Source organism: Lathyrus oleraceus, chromosome 5 (genome assembly GCF_024323335.1).
Source record: "Lathyrus oleraceus cultivar Zhongwan6 chromosome 5, CAAS_Psat_ZW6_1.0, whole genome shotgun sequence".
NCBI classification, from domain to species: domain Eukaryota; kingdom Viridiplantae; phylum Streptophyta; class Magnoliopsida; order Fabales; family Fabaceae; genus Lathyrus; species Lathyrus oleraceus.
This window is the reverse complement of record NC_066583.1, coordinates 576,761,924-576,783,966: the sequence shown is the minus strand read 5'-3', so window position 1 is coordinate 576,783,966 and position 22,043 is coordinate 576,761,924. Positions and strand designations below refer to the sequence as shown.

Genomic DNA, 22,043 nt, shown 5'->3' with positions numbered 1-22,043 from the left:
ATGGAGTGAGATGAACATGAGTGTTCATTTTGGTACCATGTGCATGTTGAGTCGGTGTTGAGTACATTGCATAAGTGTTTCATTTGTATTGGTTGTTATTGATGTGTTGTTGAATGAGATGTTGTTGCATATGATGTTAATCATAAATGAGATGTGGTTTTGTATGATGTTGATGATAATTGAGAAGTTGTTGTATATGATGTTGATTATGATTTGGATGTAAGAATGTGATATATTGTTGTGCATGAATGTGTAGATGTTGTACTCTATTCTTCATTCTATATCATTATTATTGAAATGAATTCTCACCCCTTTATTTGAATGTTGCCTTTACATGGGCATCATGCAGATACTCAAGAGTAGTATTGCTGAAGTAAGTGGAAGGTAGCTCTTGGATTACATCTTTATTTTGTCGCTTTTACTAGTGGTACCTTGCTCTGATCATGTAACATCGGGTTGGGTTAAACGCTTACTTTATTCCTTATGTTGATCATGTTGAAGTCATAAGACTAATTTTGTTGTTGAGAATTCCTAAGATGTTGAGTTGATTTATTACAACTCTCTTATTTTGTTATAAAAATTGAAGTTGAGACTAGATGTTATTACTTACTTTATCTTCCATAATTGTGATGAGAATTCCGTTGCGATGATACTTTAAAAAGGAAGTGAGCATGTAGTGACAAGTTGTGAATGTCTTATTATGTGAATACATAATACCGATCAGACGAGAAGGATGTCGTGTAAACATCCCAGGTATGATTCAGATAAGTGGGATGTCGTGTAAACATCCTTATTACAAATGTGTGTATTGAAATTTACCGTTAAATGATAACATAAAATAATATCACATTTTTGGACTCGATTTAATTAAATTATATTATTATTATTTGTTTCAATTTATTTCATATTATTCGATATTACGTGGTATTTTCCCTTCTATTTGTCTCAGGTAACTTATTTGAAGCATAAGTGAAAAAGGAAGAAAAGGGGGTGCAAAAAGAGGATGAAAGCAAATTCCACTAAAGCGCAGCCCACAATTACAAGCCAGAAGCGCTGAAGCTGTGACGAGCGTCACGCCCCCTGCTAAGTGTTACGAGCGTAACACAAGGTGTGACGAGCGTCACACCCCCATTCCTATATTTTTGGGTTTGACGCGTAACAGAAGCAACGGAAGCATGTTCCTCCTCCTTCTTCGCTTGACCAATTGACATGAGAAATCTACCAAAGGGAAACGGTTACAAATGAGAGTAATATAAATAGAGCCAAAGAGGCCAACCCTGCAGCTCTCTCGGTCTCGCTTCTTTTTCCGCCGTGCAAGCATTTACAACATTAATTTTCTACAGCTTTCTATTATTAGCAATTTTTATTTCCTTTTCTTTTCCAGTCAATTTTCAGAGCACTTAATTAATTTTTCACACAATAGTTTCTACACCGGAAATTATTGTGTATCTTTTACTGGATCTAACCTTCTGTTAGGTCATAGTATTTTTATTCCTTTGTTTTTATTTTCCTGTCTGATTGAAGATTGCAAGAACAAATCCAACCGGTCTGTGGTGGAGTGTTCAAGATTCCTATTAATTATTCAGGTTCTTTAATTTATTGTTTTAATTTATATATGCTCTGCATTACTGTTTATTTATATTGTTTGCCTGATATGGTTTTATTTAAGCATGATAATTGTTCAGACCTGTTTAGCATGTCCGGCTAATTAATTTAGATATCGGTGTGTAAAGTAAGCGGAATAAGGAATCAAAACTAAGTTGGTTTAATTTTATTTAAAATTAAAGTCACTCTTTTTATGGTCTCAATTTACAGAGTTAATACCAAGGTTTTTTTACGAAAGTAAAAGACATAAAGAAGTTAAAATCAATAGAACGACGATTTGAGTTTTTAACTGGACAGTGTAAATTGGACATTAATTCTAAATCAGAGCGAAAGCAATTTTTAGAGTTAATTAAATTCTAATCTTTTTCAAAAAGTATTTTTAAAGGTTAAATGTGAGGACGAGAGTTAAGCATTTAAGTTTAATTATATAATCTAAGTCAATAGAGCGAGAGTTTGAGACAAGGGTGTTTAAACGGTTATTATTTTGATGAAAAGAGTTTCTATAGATTCTGTTGTTTTCAAAAAGTGATTTTGGACTTAACTAATAAGTGACAGCTACGTTAATATAAAGTCATAGTCTATTCAACAGAGCGAGAGTTTGAGATAAGACTTTTAATCAATAGTGTCTACCGAAAAGATTTATTTTAAAAACCAAGAAACCAACGAAGATTTGATTCCCTAATTACGACGAACTACATACCGATATCCGCTTAATTGATATTTAATCCAGATCTTATTTTAGTTTTATTTTTCCCCCAAGTCATCAAAGTATCATCCGCCTTAGCTTTACGAAGTAACCTTAGAAAGACGGTATATCGATTCATAAGTCCCTGTGGGATCGATATCTTTTAAAACTACGCGATAGAACTGTGCACTTGCAGTTAGTACCCCAATAGACTTATAAAGTCGCGATCAAGTTTTTGGCGCCGTTGCCGGGGACTTTTATTTAGTCGATATCGTAACCCTTCTGTTACGTTGTAGAGACTAAGGCTTTTTTTTATTTCTTTCTTTCGTTGATTTGTATGCCACACACTCGCTCACAAGGTGAGCCGTTTTACTTACGAATCAACGACATTGAACTATATCTCCGAGTCTTACGACGAATTCGGGAATATCGTACTGCAAACAATCTCCCTCCTATCGAAGTGCCCGACCTAAAAAATCTTCTTCCTTCGCCGATACCCGAGATGGCAGAACCAGCTCGTGCTCTTCGAGATTACACCGCTCCATCGCAAGATGAGCCGCATTCGAGTATTGCTCCACCCGCAATCGAAGCAAACAACTTCGAACTTAAATCTTCGCTGTTACAAGCAGTGCAACAGAATCAATTCTCTGGAAATCCTACCGAGGATCCAAACCTTCGTTTATCCGTATTTGTCCAATACGCTGATACTGTTAAAGCTAATGGTGTCACTTCAGAGGCGATTCGACTTCGTCTTTTTCCCTTCTCGTTAAGAGATAAAGCTAGAAGATGGCTTCAGTCTCTTCCTTCCAACTCGGTCACCACATGGAATGAGTTGAAGAAAGTCTTTCTTGCCCGACATTTTCCTCCAAGCAAAACAGCTATGTTGAGAGCCCAGATAAATGGATTTAAACAGAAAGATAACGAGTCTCTTTTCGAAGCATGGGAAAGATACAAAGACATGATGAGACTTTGTCCACACCATGGTTTAGAGGACTGGTTAGTAATTCATACCTTCTATAATGGTCTCTTATACAACACAAGGTTAACAATAGACGCCGCCGTAGGTGGTGCACTTATGGATAAACCTTATGCCGATGCTTATCAACTTATCGAGAGCATGACCCAAAACCATTATCAGTGGGGAAGCGACCGAACAATGGTAGAAAAACCTCAAACGAAAAGTGGCATGTACGAGATAAGTAGCCTTGATCATGTTAATGCAAAAGTGGATGCTCTGGCCCAGAAAATTGAAAGTTTAAATATATCACCTCCAGCCACCGTGGTTGCCGCAACTCAAAATTGCGAAGTCTGTGGAATTCAAGGTCACACTCCTGCAGATTGTCAACTCCTAACAGGAATCCAAGCAGAGCAAGTGAATTATGCTCAAGGAAATCCCTACTCGCATACCTATAACTCAAACTGGAAGAACCATCCTAATTTTTCATATAAGAGCAATAATGCTTTATACGCACTAGGACAAGCTTCCAATCAAGCCCCAGCTATACCCCATGGATATCAAAAGCCGACCCCATCTACACCTAACAATAATGTTCCTAGAAAATCCAACTTGGAAATCATGATGGAGAACTTCATAGCTTCTCAACAGCAAACCAGAATATACACACTAGCGAACAAATCAAACAACTAGCAAGTAAAGTAGATGCCCTGGCTACCCATAACAAAATGCTGGAAACACAAATATCACAAGTAGCTCAACAACAAGCGCCTACTGCTGCCCCAACTGGTACATTTCCTGGACAGCCCCAACCTAATCCGAAAAGCCACGCTCATGCAATCATATTGAGAAGTGGAACAGAAGTAGAAGGACCGTCTGATCCAAGAATTGAAAACCAAAACTCCAAAAAGTCAACTGAGGAAGAAAATAAACCTAAGGAAAAGGAAGAGAGTAATAAGGAAACCGTAGAAAAGAAAGAACCTTATGTACCTCCACCACCTTATAAACCACCTATCCCTTACCCTCAAAGACTTATTAAAACCAAAGATGCAGGCCAATTTAAAAAATTTGTTGACTTACTGAAACAATTAAACGTCACAATTCCTTTTACAGAAGCTATTACGCAGATGCCCTCATATGCTAAGTTCTTAAAAGAAATTCTTTCTAATAAAAGGAAACTTGAAGAGAGCGAAACCGTTACACTCACTGCTGAATGCAGCGCTATAATCCATAATATGCCTCCTAAACTTAAAGACCCTGGTAGTTTCTCTATACCCTGTCACATAGGAAAATTTGTCATAGACAAAGCTCTATGCGATATAGGAGCCGGTATCAGTGTTATGCCTTTATCCATATGCAAGAAACTGGAAATGGGAGAATTAAGACCAACTAAAATGTCTGTACAATTAGCAGATCGTTCCGTTAGATATCCTGTAGGAATTCTTGAAAACGTTCCCGTGCGCATAGGTCAATTCTACATTCCAACCGATTTTATAATTATGGACATAAGAGAAGATGAAGTTAGACCCATTATATTGGGAAGACCATTCTTAGCAACCGTCGGTGCTATCATAGACGTAAAACGAGGACGACTCACTTTCGAAGTAGGAGAAGAGAAAATTGAGTTCATTCTTTCCCAATTTTTGAAAGCACCTGCAATAGACGACACATGTTACTTCATGGATATCATCGATGAATGCATAAAAGAAACAGAGTTAGAAAATGACAGATTGTCTGACTATCGTGTAGAAGACAGACTTAACCAGTGTTTAGCAATGACATCGGATCCTACGCAATGCCTTAAGAAACCAAACCTCGACCTGAAAACACTTCCCAAAAACCTGAGATATGAATTCCTAGACTTAGAACTTGAACGACCAGTGATAGTTAATGCAGACCTAGGAAAACTCGAAACCGAAAAACTCCTACATATCTTAAGAAAATACCCAACCGCACTAGGATACAACATCACCGATCTTAAAGGAATAAGTCCTTCTATTTGTATGCACCGCATCATGCTAGAAGAAGACTTTAAAACTTCTAGGGAACATCAGAGGAGACTAAACCCGATCCTGAGTGAGGTAGTGAAAAAGGAAGTAACAAAGTTATTAGAGGCAGGTATCATATATCCTATATCTGATAACAAATGGGTTAGTCTTGTACACGTAGTACCAAAGAAAGGAGGTATAACAGTTATTAAAAATGAAAAAGGAGAAACTATAACCAAACGAATTGAATCGGGATGGAGAATGTGCATTGACTATAGGAAACTAAACAAAGCAACCCGAAAAGATCATTTCCCTTTACCATTCATTGACCAGATGTTAGAACGATTAGCAAAACATTCTCATTTCTGCTATCTAGACGGTTACTCAGGCTTCTTTCAAATACCAATTCATCCTGATGACCAAGAAAAGACAACATTCACATGTCCTTTTGGTACCTTCGCTTATCGACGAATGCCGTTCGGCTTGTGCAATGCTCCTGCAACCTTCCAAAGGTGCATGATGGCAATATTCGCCGATTTTCTCGAAAACATCATGGAAGTATTTATGGATGATTTTTCCGTATGCGGACAAAGCTTTGAAGAATGTCTTGAAAACCTAGAAAGAGTTCTAGAACGACGTGTAAAAGTAAACCTAGTACTTAATTGGGAAAAATGTCACTTTATGGTACAAGAAGGAATTGTTTTAGGACACATCATATCAAATAGAGGAATTGAAGTAGACAAAGCCAAAATAGAAGTAATCGAAAACCTTCAACCTCCGAAAACTGTGAGAGAAGTACGAAGCTTCTTAGGACATGCCGGTTTTTATCGACGATTCATTAAAGATTTCTCTAAAATAACTAAACCTTTAACCGGATTATTGATGAAAGATGCTGAATTCATCTTCGACAATAAATGTTTAGAAGCATTTCAAACGCTTAAACAAGCATTGATCTTCGCGCCCATAATGCAGACTCCAGATTGGAATGAACCATTCGAAATAATGTGTGACGCAAGTGACTACGCCGTAGGTGCTGTCTTAGGACAACGAAAAGATAAAAAACTCCACGTCATATATTACGCAAGTAGAACCCTAGACGAAGCACAAATGAATTACGCCACGACCGAGAAAGAACTTTTAGCAGTAGCATTTGCACTAGATAAATTTCATTCCTACTTGGTCGGAGCTAAAATAATCGTTTACACTGACCACGCCGCCATTAAGTACCTCTTAACAAAAAAGGACGCTAAACCTAGACTCCTAAGGTGGATTTTGTTGCTACAAGAATTCGATTTGGATATCAAAGATAAGAAAGGAACTGAAAACGTAGTAGCAGATCACCTCTCTAGACTTGAAAACCTGGAACCGGAAAGAACATCGATCAACGATGATTTCTCATACGATAAACTTATAGCTACTTTGGAAGAAAATAAAGCTGATAAACAGGTAGAGACCATCCTAGCTATATGTCTTACACCATGGTACGTCGATCTCGTCAATTATTTAGCTGCCGGAATAGTTCCACCTAATCTATCTTACCAACAAAAGAAACGATTCTTCCATGACATAAAACATTATTACTGGGATGACCCTTTACTTTTCAAAAGAGGCCCCGATGGTATCTTTCGTCGGTGTATACCTGAAGAAGAGGTAGAAAATATGATCCAACACTGTCACTCCGCTCCTTATGGTGGACATGCAAGTACATCCAAGACCTGTTCTAAAATCCTACAAGCCGGTCTTTATTGGCCAAACATATGGAAAGATGTACATAATGCCATCAAGAAATGTGATAGATGTCAATGCACAAGAAACATATCTAGACGTGACGAGATGCCACAAAAGGGCATTTTGGAAGTAGAGATTTTCGATGTGTGGGGAATAGATTTCATGGGACCTTTTCCGCCTTCTTTTGGTAACAAGTACATACTCGTAGCAGTTGACTACGTATCAAAATGGATTGAAGCTATAACTTCTCTAACAAACGACACACGAGTAGTAACTAGACTCTTTAAGAATATAATTTTCCCAAGATTTGGTGTCCCAAGAATAGTAGTCAGTGATGGAGGATCGCATTTCATATCTAAGGTACTCGAAAAACTACTGTTTAAGTATGGTGTAAGACATAGAGTAGCGACACCTTACCATCCTCAAACCAGTGGACAAGTGGAAGTGTCTAACAGAGAAATTAAACAAATATTAGAAAAAACAGTCGCTACCTCAAGGAAAGACTGGTCATCAAAATTATCTGAAGCTTTATGGGCATATCGAACCGCCTACAAAACTCTCATAGGAACAACCCCATTTAAGCTTATTTATGGGAAATCTTGCCACCTCCCGGTAGAATTAGAACATAAGGCCTACTGGGCTATTAAAAATCTAAATTTAAACTATAAAGCCGCTGGTGAAAAGCGAATTCTTGACATAAACGAATTAGAGGAACTTCGACAAGACGCCTACGAAAATGCCAGAATCTACAAAGAAAGAACGAAAAAATGGCATGATAAACGTATATCAAGAAAAATCTTAAAACAAGGCGATATAGTCCTTTTGTTCAACTCTAGACTTAAGTTATTCCCAGGAAAACTACGTTCTAGATGGTCAGGCCCTTTCCAAATCACCAATGTCTTTCCGAGTGGAGCGGTGGAAATTAAAGGAAAATCTATTGAACCATTTATCGTAAACGGGCAGCGTCTAAAACATTATCATTATGCTGAGAACAATGAGGATTCACAAGTCCTGCACTTAGACGTAATGCCTCCAGAATTTATAGATTATATTTGATAGTTTTTATGTCGAGCTTGCGACATTAAACAAAGCGCTTCGTGGGAGACAACCCGCAAATATTTTTTATTTTTATTTCTTCTTTGATTATTCTTTTAAATTTTATTTAGTATTCATTCTTCATTTATTTTAATTTATAAAAAATTTCTTCTTTTCTTCTTTCGGCATTTGGCCAAATCCTGACTAAAACTCTTGTTTTTCTTTTCTCTAGCTAACACTAACCTGATGGGACAAATTGATCGTATGGGTATCAAATTCAGAGGGAAAGCTCAGAAACAAAAGTTTGAGGAACTAACAGAGAGAGAGATGCTTCCTAGCTTGTACGCTGATGATTGGGCAATGACTGCCCTTGGACTAAGAGAAAGTGTCATGTATTTGCTGAGTCAAATAGGGTGGGAAACCACTCCTATTCAAAGACAATTCGTCACTTACCGGAGACTGACTCTAGAATTCCTTAGCTCTCTGATCTATCTACCCAGTCATGGAAAAGGAATAAGCAGAGGTTTCATTCAGTTCAGAATGTTCAACATGGAGTATCAGTTTAACATTCAAGACTTTACTAACCTTTTAGGGTTCCCTACCTCTTTTTATACATTCACAGTGAGCCAAGAAGACCTTTTTGAATATAGAGAACTTGAACATTTGTGGGGAAGTTTGACTGGAAATGACGACCCCGAGGAACATTAGTTTCTTTCTGGAAACATACATAATCCGGCCTTTCGTTATTTCCATAAGATCCTGGCCCACACCCTTTTTGGGAAGAAGTCAAATATTACTACAGTATCGCGTGATGAACTCTTCATCATATTTTGTGCTTCCCAGAACCGTCCAGTGAATGGTGCCACTTTTATGTTGGCAAACTTTGACCGCCTTATCCAAGATGAACGAGCACCGATTCAAATAGGCGGATTGATAACCATGATTGGTAATGCTATCGGATTACGTCAACCTATGCTTGACCTAAGCCCTTTTTGTGGCATTGCGACTATGAGTATACCTTTCCTCTTCAACATTATGTTTATAGCAAATCTCGGGCCTGAAGAGTTCGAACTAATAATTGACAACCAAGTTCTTTGCCTATTCACCTTGCCTAGTCCGAGGACTAGTGTTCATAACCGCAATAACTGGCTCTACAACCTGAACGGAACACCTTCTCCTGCTAGATCTACTGAATCCATCCAGGACTATGAGATTTGTGACGACCAGATTCCTTATGCTGAGTCTGACCCTCAGACACCATCTGGTTATTATGATATTGACCCTCCACCTCAACCTATCCCGACCGAAGAGTCGGCAATACCCGATATTAGACATCATATGCCCGGAGCTAATTATAACACCACCATTCAAGCTTTGATGTCAGAACAAGACGCCCTCAGAGAAGAGTTAGCTAATATGGGACAGGAATTTCTGGGATACATGAGCAGCATGACAAATCAATTCCACGAGTTGCTAAACCGTGTTAACTCATTCGCTCTTCCGGCCAGAGATCCTGCAAGTGGCTAGAAGTTGTTTTTCTTAGTTACTTAGTTTTAGTTTAGGCTATTTATCAGTTTTGTTTCACATTATTTTTAATATTAGTATTTGTTTTTCTTTCGCATGTTTGCTTTTGTTTTCCAATGTTACATTATGATTATTTTATGAAGCTATTGCATTATTAGTTTATTTTGATCTATGCAATTTCTATAATTACAAGTAATGATATCCACTATATGCTATGCCTGTTAAAGGAATACATATATTATGGTAGTAGAATAGCATGCAAGGCAATTTAAAAGCATTACAATAGCAAAATAAAATAAGCATAAGCAAAACAAAATAACAAAAATAAAATATAATAATAAAAACAAATTATGAAGCACCCACGCAAGCAGTGACCATTGCAAGCTGACTGTGTGACGAGCGTCACACACGCCATCACGGTCGTCACACCAAGTGCCTGTGACGCCCGTAACACCCCTGTCACGAGCGTGACACCTTCAGACTAGGTGAACGTTAGTAACCGTTGGGACACGACCGTTACACCACCCCACTTTTTACCTTCCCCATTCACTTACCCATTTACTCACATTTACCCATATTTAATTATTTTTCACCCACTCCCTTTCCAACTTCCAAAACTTTTCCTATAAATACCCACCATACCTTTCTTTCTACATCATTCCAACATACATTTCTCCATACAAAATCCCTTTTCATCCCTTCTCCTCCTTTCAACCCACTTATCAGTATGGCGGGAAACCAACAATTCGGAAATATCATATTCTGATCCGAAGATGATAATTATCAAAGGGAGCAGTTCGAGCGTTTCCAACAGCGAGGTGTCTTATCTACCAGGTATCCTGATTTAAATTGTTTACAAGAATTAGGATTACTTCAAGGTATACAATGGATACTCCGCCTTGCTGATTTAACCTTTCTATGCACACACAATCAACCTACCTACCCATATCTCACCTTAGAATTTTTAAGTTCTTATTCGTACAACACCCCTACCGGTGAAGACGAGTATTTAACCGGTACCGCAACCTTCCGCATGTTCAACACCGAATACTCACTATCCTAGGATCAGTTGAGTGCCATGCTACAGTTCCCTGTAGGAGATCGAGTCCACCCAAGAATCCCTCCGAACTCCCAGTGGCACATACACGCCTTCGACCTCTTTAGAAAAATATCCGGTGTGGAAACCAACAATTGGGATGTGCTACTTGCTTCGCATATACATAACCCAACCATCCGGTATTTTATCCGCACCCTGCAAAACACAGTTTTTGGAAGACCGAACAACAGCAAAGTCAACGCCAAGGAATTATTCTTCCTCCACTGCGTCTTTGAGAGGGATACAAAGGTAAACGCTGCTTCTTTCTTATTTCATCATATCCGCACCCTATGTGCTAGAGGCCGCCAACCTTTCGTGATTGGAGGATTAATAACCTCCATAGCACTTGGTTTGAATCTAGGGGACCGACTTCAAAATTTACAATCTCTCCCACCCCTATTTATGGATATAAGCTATTGTCGGTCCAGCCGCCTAATCAAAAACAGGGTAGGCAGAAGGTATTATCTTATGGTAAACAACCAAGAAGTCCCAAGCGTTGTTTTACCCAACATTGCCCTCACAGATGTCACCAACCCCAACCGCTTCATCTACGACCTTAATGCTCCCGAAGCTACCGAGCCTACACACGCAAACCCGCCTCCAGACGAGTTTGAAGAAATGGAGCAAGGTGATCAAGGTCCTGAGCAACAATCAATCCCGCTCAACCCTTCCGATAATGCAACTGGTCCATCCTCACGACGTCGTCGACGAAGAAGGCCAGCAACCAACGACGACATCATGGATGCTATTGATGGTATGCAAGCGCAGAATCTCGAAGTGATGCAAATGATGCGCCAGATGCAACAACAACAGGAAGCGAGGAATGCAATAACCGACCAGCGGTTCACTGAGTTGCTCAGCAGGTTTGACGACTTAGGAGTACGTCAACGATCACCAGGTCCAAGAACAAGGGGCGGCAGGCAGCAATGATTTTAGTTTTTTTTTCTATTTCTTTTGTTTTCTTTGAAACATTGGGGACAATGTTTCATTTAAGTGTGTGTGTGTGGGGGGGGGGGAACCTTGTTCTTTCAACCTTCCCTTTTCAAGTATGTTACTTTCCCTTTCATTGTTATTTCCCTTCCTTATTATGAAAAATAAAATAAAATTATTATAATATATATTTATTTTAAGTTAAGTCCCTAGTATGAAAAATTTCTATTATCTATTCCCCTCAATTTTCTTGAGCCATAACAAAAATTCAACACACTCAGTAAATATAAAGGTTGTTTATTTTATCAAACTTGAGTGAAATCAAGACAAAATTATTACCATACCAACGCTCAAAACAAACCTCAACATGTTAGATCAGAAAAGTACCTATTATACCAATCCCTTGAACTTTTAGTTTTATAGTAACCCCGAGTAGTTTATACAAGAAGTCAACACCATCTTAATAGCAAACTACATGGAGAGCCGATGAATATAAGTGAATGATTCCCAAAATAACAAAAAATATATATCAGGAAATGCACTAATTAAGTTAGGTGATCCTTACCAGATCATTTAATCTAAAGGTCGTAGATCATACAAAAGCATAATATGAAAGATCCATTACGAGTTGGTTCAGCAGGTATCTGGTGCTGAACTTGGTAGGGCGGACTACGGTCCGATCCCCCGCAATTTGCAATGGACTAAATAACGAAGTTATCCAACTTATGTACCAGAACTTCAAGCTAAAAAGGGGATCAGAATCACTAACCGGTTACTCCACTATGTGCGCGAAAAGATAAAGGGCTTAATGTGATTTCGCTAGAATGAAAACGGGTGAAATAAGAGCAAAGGAACTAGGATAGCTATAATGGCGTTACTCGAACTGGTTTGCATAAGGTGGGGTTATCTGAGGTTGTAACGGTAGTTGTTGATGTTAAGGTTAAGCTCAGGTTATTTCTAAACGAGATTTACTTGCAACCTATTACGACTTGATTTGTGTTTGGAAATTTCATCTGGCTAATACTTTAAACTGATTTCTATACTGTATCTTGCTTGAGGACAAGCAAAGGTCTAAGTATGGGGGAGTTTGATAACATAAAATAATATCACATTTTTGGACTCGATTTAATTAAATTATATTATTATTTGTTTCAATTTATTTCATATTATTCGATATTACGTGGTATTTTCCCTTCTATTTGTCTCAGGTAACTTATTTGAAGCATAAGTGAAAAAGGAAGAAAAGGGGGTGCAAAAAGAGGATGAAAACAAATTCCACTAAAGCCCAGCCCACAATTACAAGTCAGAAGCGCTGAAGCTGTGACGACTGCCACACAAGGTGTGACGAGCGTCACGCCCCCTGCTAAGTGTTACGAGCGTAACACAAGGTGTGACGAGCGTCACACCCCCATTCCTATATTTTTGGGTTTGACGCGTAACAGAAGCAACAGAAGCATGTTCCTCCTCCTTCTTCGCTTAACCAATTGACGTGAGAAATCTACCAAAGGGAAACGGTTACAAATGAGAGTAATATAAATAGAGCCAAAGAGGCCAACCCTGCAGCTCTCTCGGTCTCGCTTCTTTTTCCGGCGTGCAAGCATTTACAGCATTAATTTTCTACAGCTTTCTATTATTAGCAATTTTTATTTCCTTTTCTTTTCCAATCAATTTTCAGAGCACTTAATTAATTTTTCACACAATAGTTTCTACACCGGAAATTATTGTGTATCTTTTACTGGATCTAACCTTATGTTAGGTCATAGTATTTTTATTCCTTTGTTTTTATTTTCCTGTCCGATTGAAGATTGCAAGAACAAATCCAACCGGTCTGTGGTGGAGTGTTCAAGATTCCTATTAATTATTCAGGTTCTTTAATTTATTGTTTTAATTTATATATGCTCTGCATTACTGTTTATTTATATTGTTTGCCTGATATGGTTTTATTTAAGCATGATAATTATTCAGACCTGTTTAGCATGTCCGGCTAATTAATTTAGATATCGGTGTGTAAAGTAAGCGGAATAAGGAATCAAAACTAAGTTGGTTTAATTTTATTTAAAATTAAAGTCACTCTTTTTATGGTCTCAATTTACAGAGTTAATACCAAGGTTTTTGTACGAAAGTAAAAGACATAAAGAAGTTAAAATCAATAGAACGACGATTTGAGTTTTTAACTGGACAGTGTAAATTGGACATTAATTCTAAATCAGGGCGAAAGCAATTTTTAGAGTTAATTAAATTCTAATCTTTTTCAAAAAGTATTTTTAAAGGTTAAATGTGAGGACGAGAGTTAAGCATTTAAGTTTAATTATATAATCTAAGCCAATAGAGCGAGAGTTTGAGACGAGGGTGTTTAAACTGTTATTATTTTGATGAAAAGAGTTTATATAGATTCTGTTGTTTTCAAAAAGTGATTTTGGACTTAACTAATAAGTGACAACTACGTTAATATAAAGTCATAGTCTATTCAACAGAACGAGAGTTTGAGATAAGACTTTTAATCAATAGTGTCTACCGAAAAGATTTATTTTAAAAACCAAGAAACCAACGAAGATTTGATTCCCTAATTACGACGAACTACATACCGATATCCGCTTAATTGATATTTAATCCAGATCTTATTTTAGTTTTATTTTTCCCCCAAGTCATCAAAGTATCATCCGCCTTAGCTTTACGAAGTAACCTTAGAAAGACGGTATATCGATTCATAAGTCCCTGTGGGATCGATATCTTTTAAAACTACGCGATAGAACTGTGCACTTGCAGTTAGTACCCAAATAGACTTATAAAGTCGCGATCATTAAATCCATGTTATGGAGCAGGTAATGTGTGTTATGAATGTGTGACACCCTACATGGTTTTATTTTATATTTAATTTACGCGATAAATTATGTGCGGGGTTTAGGGTGTTACAAAATGCGCTTACCTAGCCAATGTATGAATTCTCATAACACTAATTATTACCGCATTCACATAAAGTAAACTTATTTCCAAGATCATATACATGTTGGATTTCCACATAAAGATCCTTGTTTCCCTTATAAGCAATATAAATTATGAGCCTCTACCAGAAGATCCTTGTCACCCTTAGAGGAAATATAAATGTTTGACTTCCACCGGAAGATCCTTGTCACCTGCAAGAGCCATAAGAATGTTCGACTTTCGTGGGAAGATACTTGAGGACCAAAGAGAAACACAAACAACTTAAAGTCTTGTCTTCTGAACTCAATTTACGGTCTCTCCTAAGGGACTCAACTTAAAGGTTTTTTTAGGGAATCAATTTATAGTCTCTCTTGAGGTACTTAACTTAAAGTCTCACTTGAATGACTAAACTTAAAGTCTCATATAATGAACTCATCTTAAAGTCTATCATGAGGGGATAAACTTACAGTCTCCCATGAGGAACTCAACTTAAAGTCTCTCATGATAGAATCGACTTAAAGCCTCTCTTGAGAGATTCCACTTAGAGTTTCACAGAGGGAATTAAGACTAAATCACTTTGCCCTTTACAAGACCTCGTGCTTGAGGGAATATGTATTTTGTATATTTGCAAAGGATATACAAGAGGTGAAACAAGATTCACCAGAGGCAGGAGGACAATACTCATGGCCCAAACAAGGTCGTTAGTCACCCACTTGTTGTTATGAGTATCTGTTGATCACAACATGCACCCATTTCTAGTTATCTCGTCCATTTTCTGGATTACTCGCTCATTTATGGAAACACGGGGAATATCATGTACCTATCTATAATGGTATGGGAAAAGAAGTAAAAAAGGTAAAGCCACATTGTCTAGAATAATAGGGGAAGTAACTACCCATCTCCCACGCCCTTGAGAATGGAAAATGCAGATATTGCTTTCTTGGGTTTTAAGACCTATGCCTAAGAGGTTCCTATAAATAAAAGGGTTAAGGACATGACATTTAATTCACTAGGAAAACATCATATAGAAAGCTTCTCACCATTCACGCGCGAGTTTACTCTAACACCACACCAAACTTAAAATCCTCTAACAACCCCACATAACTATGGTGTGTCAATCATTGTATTTTTAGCAAGTACAAAACATATATCCCTTTTTTTTCTTATAAATTAAATTGAGACAATAAATGGATAATCCATAAAGTATCCTTAACTACATCTACCTCATTTCTATCATCCATTAGATCTGGAGGGGAGTGGGCAACACCTAGGCTGGTGCGTCCACCCATGAAGGTGGTGCCACCACTCATATAGGTGGAGATAACCAACACAACACTCAATTTACAACACCAAAAGGACACATGGCGGAACGCTAAAAGAAAGTATAATAACTATTAAGAAAGAATGACCAAGAAACAGAAATTTAAGAAGAAGAAGCAACAACTTACTCTACAATAAGTGAGAAGAAGAAGGAACTTACTCTACAATGAAGGTTTGAAGAAGCAATAATCAGATAAAATTACAATAATGCTTTCTCTTTAAGAAAGATTTAAGGAGCGAGAAATATGATAAGAGAGAAATGAAAAAAGAAAGAATTGCAAAGAGTAGTTAACCATTTTATATGCACCCGAATTGATCAAAGTAACTTAAATAATTGAAAGTCAACGATTTAAAACCAATTATCCAAGAGTCAGAGGGAAGATCAATACACGGGGCCCACGTTGGTTAGGAGAGTCTCATATCATTGCATTTATAAATTATACTAAATAATCAACATACACCGTAATCTAAACTTCTTAATCTCATATCTAGGGTCCACATGGCAGAAAAAGAAAAAGTAAATGTCACTTTGAGCCCCCATCACTCACTAATGACAAACATGGGTTGATATGACAACATAGTTTGACCGAACATTAGGACCCCCAAACATTAAGACCCTCTAAAAATTTCCAAAGGTGGGAAACGTGTGACGTCCATGTCGCATGTCTCTGGACTCTTAAGAGGAATCCTAAACACAAATCGATTGTCCAAAACAAACCAGTTGTCCAAAACAACTATCTAGACCCGCTCTTTCGTATCCCACCAAGGTCATGATCACGACCATTGTCCGTAGAAGAAAAACTATATACAAACTATAGAGTCTCAAAAAAAGGTTATAATCAGGCTCCGTCGACTAAGGAATGAGGGGAAATTGTCCTGGACTGCCCCATGCCAAATATGTGTGGGAGAAATCGACCTAAATCTAAGGAAAAAGGACAAACCAAAGAGCTGACATGCCCTGAAGACAAGAGGATCCTAGATGAGCGTCTCTTGTGACCCATTAAATGGGGGAACCACATGATCTCATGAAACATGTCATATGAGACAATTGTCCCTGAGAAGGTTCTAGAGCCCATAAACCTTAAATCCTAGTTATAAAGTATAATGAACTAGAGACATTTAGGTACACATTATACTAAAACTCTAAACCTCACATTTATGATCTTTACTGACTTGATCATCTGATTGTTTGTAGGTGCACCTCCAATCGTCAAATTCAACATACATCACCCCTTGTCGACGAGTTCATCATCATATTATCATCACAACCACATGAGGATTAAGATCTTTCTAGATCAATCATGAAAAGCATTTGTGGTTATCTCGATTATATATCACATAAAGTTTGCTTAAGATAGTGGCAGCAAATCAAACCTAAAAATTTAATGTTTCCATGCATACTTCAGAGGAGGACCAATCTTACAGCAGACCCACCATAGAAATGGAACAGAGAAATGTCCAAAGCCAATTATGTTGAAAACAATATGTTTCTAAATGATCAGATGCTGAAAAGAAAGGGTGGCGGTTCTCACTCTCACTACTTGCAAGTCACAAGCTAGTGGCTACAATACAACCAAACACCACGGTTGTCTTGTGCACGTAACAAGCAACATTCCACGTGGTCGGATGCATGTTCTTCCACAAATAAAAGGCCACAAAAAACATAATTTTTCATGGTTTTGTACACAAGTAGCCACATATGCCAGCGGTGTTCTCGTTCATTCATGCTCTTCCCAAGTCAATGTCATTTTTATTTCTACAGTACATTATTTGTTTGATTTCAGTGTTGTGTAGCCCATATCTCTGTTTGACTTTAGCAATCGTATACCCAAAAATTATCTAGAAACAAGTTAAAATATTAAAGTCATGTGCAAGTGCTTTCGCCAGCTGTATTATAATACACCAACCCCATCTCCATATTATGATATGTTTTGCTGTGCTCGAGCAGAGCACTCGTTAATTTAATTTGTCATCAAGCTTAATTAACATAGTTTGGTTCACAATATTACATTTCTCTATTCAAGCCTATTAAATATAAAGACAAGAGTGTTGTGACAAATTAAATTAAAAAAAAAAAAGAGAAATATAATTGAATTTCCTTAAACTTAACTAGCTAGCTAACTGTACTTTTCCTCGTCTCCTACTGTCATCAATAATAATCAACAGGTGTTTGTGGACAACTTTCATCAGATACATCTTCTTTATCTTTAGTATAGGGTGGTGGAACGTAAGGTGGAGGTGTACACCTTAACAATGCCCAATTCACACCTTGGAAAAATGAGTGGTGTTTGATTGTAGAAGCTCCCATTATTGATCCCAATCTCCTTGCTGGGTCCTTAATCAATAACTGTGAGATAAGATCTTTTGCCGTGGCTGGCACGGTGGGTTCCTTTGGGAACTCCAAAGCTCGAGCCACGATATTTGCTAGAGTGAGTTCATTATCCAAGCCTCGAAAAGGCGTCACGCCGTAAAACAATTCGAATATAAATATCCCTAAGGTCCACCAATCGACAGCACTACCGTGCCCCTCCCCAGACACTATTTCAGGAGCCAAGTATTCGTGGGTGCCCACAAATGACATGGACCGGACATCAATAGGTTCGGCAACAAACTCCGGGCCGTGAAGCTGAGTTTGTTTCTTCTTTCGCTTGCGTTTTGGTTGGAAACAGGACACTGCTGGGACTATACAGTTGGGTATTATGCAAGAAGATGAGGCGAATTGGGAGGGTTCGGAGTGGGGATTTTTTTGTGGGGCTACTTGTGGAGAGTCTTGACTGGAGATTATTATCTGGGCTGTTGGTGTGGAATTGTCATCACATTTTAAGGAGAGGTCAAAGTCTGTGAGCATGATATGGCCATCTGATCTAACTAACACGTTCTCTGGTTTGAGATCACGGTATACTATTCCCAACATGTGAAGGTATTCAAGCGCCATCAACACTTCTGATGCATAGAATCTGCAAAAATAATTTAGAGTTAATTAGCATTAATTAAACCGCCAAATCAATAATTAGGCTAGCATAAAGATTGTGATAATGCTAAGAAAGGTTTTATTATTGGCCAACATGACCCGAAGAATGCATTTAAGAATATCGGTTGTTAGGCCTACCAAAGGAACCATGAGGATCAGACGGGAACATAAATCGGCTTGTCCTATACCCTGTGGGCTACTACTCTAATGCTTGTTCAACTAACACTAGCCACTTCACAAAAGAAAACAAAGAACAAAAAACCTCATACCCAATTATTCCTCTAGGAATATGAATTTAATCTTGAGAAAGTAGTTTTTTTCTTTTAAAATATGAATTTCCTACTATTAGATAAAGTAGTACTGGTAGTAGTTTTTAACTTTTAAAAATAAAATACCTGAAAAAAAAACTTTAAATAATTAAATACATAATTACAACATTATCCTCAGTCAGATGTAGTAGCATTTTCACATAGCAAAAAAGGCAAATTAAAAACAGTGTCAGTGAGAGTGGCCTATGTATGTCACAAGAGTTAATTCAAAAAGTTGCGTGTTTCGTATAAGACGTGCAAATAATGACAACAAAGTAAAAGCTGGAAAATACTATCTTTATCCAATTCTAAAGACAAAATAACTTTTTTTTCTTACTTGGAAATAATATTTTTCAAAAGAAATAGAGTGAAATGCATATATGAAAGAAGATTAGGCCATTGCTTGCATTCATTGGTATTGAACATTCGCAGCTAAAAAACAAAATATAATAAAAAGTCTTGAACCGTAACGAAAAGGACAAGCTTATGAACACAATTTTTTTTGGCCCCATACAGAAATAACATATATGAACGAACATGAAAAAACAGAGTTATTACTTAACTTCAGAGAAAAAGCTGTTGAATATAATAGGTTGAACATATCTCAATAAGGGACCATGGCAAGATCTTAAGTTTTCATTCAATTTATATAAATAGAATCCAGAAATTCTGCAAAAGTTTACGGGTTCTACAATAAAATATTGGATTATAGGTATTTTTCATCTTGCCATTTGGACGCTCTAAATTTATTTATTTATTTATTTTATTTTAATAATATAATATTGTTTTATAGATTTTTCTTTGTGGCGTACATTTGGTTTTGGTGGAAAGAATTAATTTTGAATAAATTGATTTATATTTGAATAATTCTTTATAAAAATTTGTTAATACAGTAGTAAATTTCAAAGTAAAAATCATATTTAAAATTAAAAACTATAAATTCTAACTTTAAATAAAATCAATTTTATATAAAATTGATTTTGAAAATAGATACTTTTGAAAAATCAAAATTAAATCAAACATACAATTAAAATTGTCCAACTAGTTTAATTAACCTACACCTCACCGGTTTAAGTGAGAGCCAAAACTAGAAAGTCACATCAAATTAATTTTTTTGTTGACTTTAATGTTTACTGCCATTATTATTGGATCAATCAATGCATTAAACAACCAAATTTTAATTTTCTTAATCTCCATTTTTAGCATCTCAATTTGCAATTTTGTTCTCTCTTAAGATTTGGTTAACTCTAAACACACACTAATCAGATTTGGTGCAGTCGGATAGGGGATTCAAATTCCACTAATCATATTAGAGAACAAAACACAACTGACGGTGACATATAGTGAGTGGGTCCCACGTATAGCGAAAAAGGAAAACGGAAGAATGAGAATGGTGGTTATGGAGCCTATAAGGCAAACATGAATGAAATAACCGTCACTTTCATGTTTTCATTACTCTGTTATATATTAAAATTACGATAACGTTCATCTTCTAAGATTTCCACCAATGCTTCCACTGGACATTCCCACACTCGATCTCTTCTTCTCTCATGGTTTCAGTTTTCATTTTCACTCACTCACTCACGCTCTCACTAAACGATAATAATATATTAATAATAAAAATATAATATTAATGAAGATGCTAAAATGGAAATGGAGTGAAGTGCGCACCTCACGGCGGATTCAGTGAAGCGTTTGTTCTGCTGGCGTTGTCGGAGAACGTGAAGATCGCCGCCGGGGCAAAACTCCGTCAAGAGACAAAGCCATTTCGCCGCGTCGATGGTAGCATAAAGAGTAGGCAAGAAAGGATGGTCAAGAGACTCAAGTATTTCTCTCTCCGTCTTCGCTCTTCCTTCCTTACTCCTACTAATAAGCTCCTTCTTATCCATCACTTTCGCCGCGAACATCGCCGGGATTTTTCCATCATCGTTAAGTTCCGCAAGATAAACGGAACTAATATCGCCGGAGCCGAGACGGCGGGAGAATCGAAGGTCAGACGGAAGTATGCGACGAGAAGGTGACTCTGATCGGATCCGGTGAATGGCGGACCAGCGAGGGTCGGAGGAAGGAGCGTGAGGTTTGGTTGTTGGAGGTAGGGATCTTGTGGAAGTTGAGGCGGTTGTTTCGGAACTGAAGCTTGTGCTGCGTTTGATGTCGGCGGTGGTGGCGGTTGTGGTGGTTGTGGAGGCGAAGCTGAGGCTTTGGAGGTCGTCGGTTAGATCGTCGAGCCATGGGTCCATTGCGTTGGGAAGAGAGAAGAAAATGAGAATGAAATGGTTCAGTTAAGGTGAAGAAGAAGAAGAGAGTGAGAGTAATAAGGGAGGAAGTGAAATGTTTCTGGGCTTATAGTCATTTTATCGTTTTTAAATGGGTCTTCATGATTATAATTACTTGTATATTTATTTATAGTAATGTGTCTGATGATGATATCAAATTTGTTTATATGATTATTGTTATCATAGTTTTTATAACCATTTTTTTAATGAGTATACTAATTTTACTACTATAACCTTCATTATTAAAGATTTTACAATTTTTAGTATATTTTTCTTTTCTTTAATCGAAAACAAATAAACAATAATCATAAAAAGTTTATATACACATGTGAAGTTTTAGATTGAAATTTCAGAAAAGAACGTTAAATTTATTTTTCTATGCACTGATACTAATGTTTAAGATTTTTGCGATCGGATTAAAAACTATAATAATATTATCATAAGAAATTCAATTTTTATTAAATTAATCTTAATAATATGTTAGAAATTATATATTTAAAATAATTAAACAACATAATTGAAAAAATAATAATTATTTATATATTAAAAAATAAGAATAATAGTAGTTCTAAAATAAATTTTATTTATTAGAAACTATAGTTATTTTGAAATAGAAAAAATGATAAACTAATAAGAACTAGAGTAGGATATAGTTTTGAGTTTTAGAATTCAAACTCTAATGTTGCTTCAATATAGTTGT

At 37.0% G+C, this 22,043-nt stretch overlaps 1 protein-coding gene and 1 non-coding gene across 2 annotated transcripts; both read right to left on the bottom strand.

Moving 5' to 3' along the window:
• Window positions 1–3,170: 3,170 nt before the first annotated feature.
• LOC127088472 (small nucleolar RNA R71) lies at window positions 3,171–3,277 on the bottom strand. Its single transcript, XR_007790306.1, has one exon. It is a non-coding gene; the product is annotated as a small nucleolar RNA R71 (small nucleolar RNA).
• A 14,399-nt stretch (window positions 3,278–17,676) lies between these two features.
• LOC127086599 (serine/threonine-protein kinase D6PKL2) lies at window positions 17,677–21,499 on the bottom strand. Its single transcript, XM_051027380.1, has 2 exons — window positions 20,739–21,499; window positions 17,677–18,745 (listed from the first exon to the last, which is right to left on the bottom strand). The coding sequence occupies exons 1-2, from the start codon at window positions 21,305–21,307 to the stop codon at window positions 17,938–17,940; spliced, it is 1,377 nt and encodes a 458-aa protein (XP_050883337.1). The 5' UTR covers window positions 21,308–21,499; the 3' UTR covers window positions 17,677–17,937.
• Window positions 21,500–22,043: the final 544 nt, after the last annotated feature.